The sequence below is a fragment of the Arachis hypogaea genome, chromosome 8 (genome assembly GCF_003086295.3).
Source record: "Arachis hypogaea cultivar Tifrunner chromosome 8, arahy.Tifrunner.gnm2.J5K5, whole genome shotgun sequence".
In the NCBI taxonomy this organism is placed as follows: Eukaryota; Viridiplantae; Streptophyta; class Magnoliopsida; order Fabales; family Fabaceae; genus Arachis; species Arachis hypogaea.
The window spans coordinates 44,541,243-44,546,054 of NC_092043.1; the positions used below are offsets into that span (position 1 = coordinate 44,541,243).

At 29.4% G+C, this 4,812-nt stretch overlaps 1 protein-coding gene across 1 annotated transcript; it reads left to right on the forward strand.

Annotated features, from left to right (window-relative positions):
• The first annotated feature begins 3,977 nt into the window (after positions 1 to 3,977).
• Positions 3,978 to 4,271, forward strand: LOC112708467 (small ribosomal subunit protein eS28-like). The gene has a single exon (XM_025760612.3). The coding sequence runs from the start codon at positions 4,040 to 4,042 to the stop codon at positions 4,235 to 4,237; it is 198 nt and encodes a 65-aa protein (XP_025616397.1). The 5' UTR covers positions 3,978 to 4,039; the 3' UTR covers positions 4,238 to 4,271.
• The last annotated feature ends 541 nt before the right edge of the window (positions 4,272 to 4,812 follow it).

The window sequence follows — 4,812 nt, forward strand, 5'->3', positions numbered from 1 at the left end:
AGTTGTCAGGGACCATTTTTGTCTTTCGTTAGAATTGACGGAGCCAAGGACCTAAGAGATTGACGAAATTAATTATTAGGGACCAATCGAGTAATTAATTTTAATTGGAGACTAAAGTGTCTGGTCCAAAATTCTTTGAGGACCAAAATGAGTATATACTCAAAAAATTAATATTAAATTAGAGACTTTATTTTGTTTGTTGTAATTTTTTTATTTTGAAGTTCACATGTCAAATGGTCCAATTTTTGTCTCTACAAATTCAAAGAGTCCAATTTTTGTTCTCCCAAAAATTGAAAAATCCAATTTTTACATTTTAAATCAAACAATACCACATTTGATATTAACAATTTTATATCCCATGATCATAAGAAAACACCATTCTCACCTCAATATAAAAAATAATTTGTAACATCTTAGTCCATATAATAATCATTATAATATTATGTTTTAAATAAAATATATTAAATACCAAATACATGTAAGTTATTTACTAAAGAAATGTGATATTCAAGTGTCACGAATTTTTTTTGTTTATTTTTCTTAAGTAGTAGTTTAAAATATAAATCTAAGTTTAATTTTTTTTTCTATAACATGGGAAAAAAGAAAAATGAATTTTTTTTCCTTTTCGGAGATCAAACCATAAGAATAATTAATAAAAAATATTATAATATAAAAAAATATATGCCGAGTGAAAATTCTTTGTAATACTTAGTATATTTTCTTAGCTTAAGCTTTATTGACCACAAAAATGCATGTATGTTGTTATCAAAATGATTAATTTAAATTATTTATTTGATAGATGAGAGTATTAAAATATGTAGAATTGAGATATCTTGTTTAGTTTTAGATTTTTAAAAAGATAAAAAAAGATTACTCATCAATTTAACCACAAAAAATATTCCTAAAATATTCTATATCACCGACAGAAATAATTTCCAAAATATTTTATCATTGGCAAAAAATAATTTCCATTTTTTGTATCGACAAAAATACTATTTAATAATTTAAAAACGTGCACGAAACACCCATTACAAAAAAAAATATTGAGTACCGACAGAATAACGAAATAATTCGTCGGTAATATATTTATCGGTAAATTTTTTGTTGGAACTAAACTGACGGTATAAATTCGCCGATAACCAATTATCATCGGATTTTGCGATTAATTCTTTACCTAAAAACTATTTAATTAGCAGCGGAAGGAAAATTTCCACCAGTAATTTTGGCGCTCTACTATATTCTTTCCCGCCTAATTACTATCGGATTTTTTCTCTTGATAAATTAAGTTTTTATTTTATTTTATTTTGAACATAATAGGTGGTTAATTTTTTTTATTTAAATTTATCTTTTGCATAATTAGTAGTCAAATTCTAAATTAGAAACCAAATAAGTTGAATTAAATATAAAGTGTACAAAAAAATTAAAAATCAAATAAATAAAATATAATGAAATATTCTAGAACAAAAACTCTAATCACTAAAAATCATGATAGTCGTCATTTTCTTGGTCTTACTGATGCGGCGAACTAGGTGGTGATGTCGGTGCCCCTCTAGCAATGCTGCTGCCACTGGCCTGCATCTGATCTTGGTACGCCGTCAAGAGCAATATTCTCCGTTAACGTGAATGTTTGAGGTGACAAACGAGAGAATGACATGGCCTACACACTCTTCTCTTCTTTCCCAATTTTCTCTCCTCCCTTTCTCTTCTCTTACTCACCCACCCACTAATTCACTCACTCACTCACTCACGCATCCGCAACACCTATGTCACCCGTGACAGATCTACCGGCGAACTACCACTGTCACAGCACCATTCCCCCTATTCTCTTCTTCTTTTCTTCTCTCACTTCTTCACACTCAATTTTCCTCTCTCAACTCCTGACTATCAACACAACCCGTCACTATACTTCTCTTCAAAATTACAGAAAAAGAACAAAAACAAATATTAGATTAAAGAATAGAACATGCACAACTTTAAATTAAAACCCTAATTTTTCTAATTCAAACCACTAATTTTACAAATTTTAATTATACCAAACCCCAATTTCAAAATTATTCATGATGAAGATCCCAAATTTCTCATATTCCCAACCCCACTCTTGTCCAAAGCTTCCAAAACCTTCTTCTTCACAAAAAATTCTCAATTTCTAATACCAAAATCACAATTTTTATTGCAAGTGCTTAAACAAAATACTAATTATATTTCGATAACACTAGAAAGATGTGATAAAGACTCGGTGCCAGGAGGAAAAAAAGAAGAAGGTGGCATCGAAAAGAAGAAGGAGCTCACACAAAAAATGGAGGAGCCACCATTGATGCATAAAAGAAAGAGAAGAGCTACACAGAAGAGAGAAAGACATCGATAAGGAAAGAAGAGGAATGAGAAAAGCACAAAGATAAGAAGATAGAGAGGAGAGAAAGAGAAAGCACAATGGAAGAAGATGAAGGAGAGAGAACACCCTATCTGCCATTGCTAGGAACCACCTTCACAGAGATGACTTTTTTATTTTGAAAATTGGGGATTAGGGTTAAAAATTTTGAAAATTTGGGAATAAGTTGCCAGCTAGGTAACTCTGTTAGCCACATATGCTTTTCTATTTGCCACATCAAATATTCACGTTAACGGAGAACGTTGCTCTTGATAGATGGGTGTTTCGTGTGCGTTTTTAAATTATTAAAGGGTATTTTTGTCGATACGAAAAATGGGGTCACTTTGTTGGTGACATAATATTTTGGGAGATTTTTTTGTGGTTAACCATTCCTCTATATTATGTAAATTATCTCGAACGACATATTTTTTGCTAGGTTACTTTATTTAGTAATGATTATATACAATATTGTTCTTTACCAACATGAGTTAGTGGTGTTTTTCTAAGTTTGTGACTGGTAAAAAAAGTTATTAAATTTAATATCATCGAATATAATTAATATTGTAACATTAATTAATATGTTAGATTGAATTTATTTCAAGTGCAAATACACCTTATTGACCATTGCAGTCAAAGTTTTTTCCCTTAATTGAATAGATAAAAATAGATAGTTAAAAGAAGACACTACAAGAAAAACATTGAGTATCGTTGGATTTATCGTCGTAAAACCAATTAAAATCCAACGATAATTAAATTGCCGTCGAATTTGCCGTTGGAATGAATTAGACGGTATAAACCTCGCCGATAAATGATTATCGTAGATTTTTTTCGTCTAGTAATTACCGTCAAAATCTGCGATGGATTACTAGTTCGAAAAAATTAATTGGTTACCGACAGATTTTTCAAACAATATTGTTGGCACAAAAAAATGTTATTTCGTGTACTATTACCGTCGAATTATTCTCACGATAAATCCGATGATAATATCAATTTTAAAAAAAATAATTAAAATAAATAATCAATTTTAATTTTAATTTTATTTTTATTTTTCACACAATTCTCTAACAATAGGTGAAAGGCGAGCAGTAACTCATTCAATTTAAACCATTAATCATTAAACCTAATAACATAATATAACCCAACATTCTATAGATAAGGCACTATACAATCATACATAATTGTCTTCTGTTGTCTACAAATACTTTTTATTCATTAAGTTTGTTAGAGAATCATTAGAATCAATTTAGATCAATTAGTATCGTCTATATTTATATAGCATATCTGTACATTAATTGTAGGATTCTATGTCTTTATTACTTTGATTCATTTAGCACCTATAAATACCCCTTGTATATTGTACCTGACATACAACTCAATAATACACTTTTCACATCATTCTCTCAGTCTCTTGTTTCTATCATGGTATCAGAGCTTAGGTCTTTTTTTTTTTTTAGAAATCAAAACACATTAATCCATACTCTCATATCAATCTAATACACATTAAGCCAAAATTCAAATGGAAAAATAGGTCCAATAAAAACATAAAAAGAAAGCAATATAATTGGGAATTCACTGACTAACAAAACTCAAAGCAACATTACTAGCGAGAGAGCTTTGAAGCTTAGGCCGCCTCCTTCTCCTCTTCCTCCGCCACTTCGTCTGTGCCACAAGATGGATTCTGGGATTAAGCATGCTATTGTTGTGAAAGTTATTGGCCGTACTGGATCCAGAGGTCAGGTGACTCAGGTTAGAGTGAAGTTCTTGGATGATCAGAACCGTCACATTATGAGGAATGTGAAGGGACCAGTTAGAGAAGGTGATGTTCTCACCCTGCTTGAATCTGAAAGAGAAGCAAGGAGGTTGCGTTGAAGTGTTTTCTTTTGTTGCCTACAAATGCAATCAAAGTAATAAAGACATAGAATCATATAATTAATGTACAGATATGCTATATAAATATAGACGATACTAATTGATCTAAATTGATTCTAATAATTCTCTAACAAAGTTGACTGACAAAACAGTAAAATTAAATTCATATTAGAATAAGTCTTAATAAAACGGCAACAAAATGCTCAAATAATGGTTCAATATCAACAAAGATAACTATAACAAATAAAACAATATAAATTAGTAAAAAATAAAATGTTAATATCCCAATAACTTAACAACAACAATATCCTCACAAAATTTTAAGCACAAAATACTAACGAGATATCAATCTCCTAAACAAATAACTAAAATTATATAAATCTATCAATTACTAATAACTAATATTTTAGTCAGAGATGTTTATCCAACTTTAAATAAAAAATTAAATATGTTATTTTTAAATAAAAAATCAAATATTTTAGTCAGATATATTATAGTTAGATATTCACACAAACTGCATATTCATAACACAACAACAAACATAATATAAGAACATACAAAAAAAAAACTATAAC

Excerpts from the sequence above, each read along its gene's own strand:
- LOC112708467 (XM_025760612.3), top strand. The coding sequence starts at position 4,040 with ATGGATTCTGGGATTAAGCATGCTATTGTTGTGAAAGTTATTGGCCGT.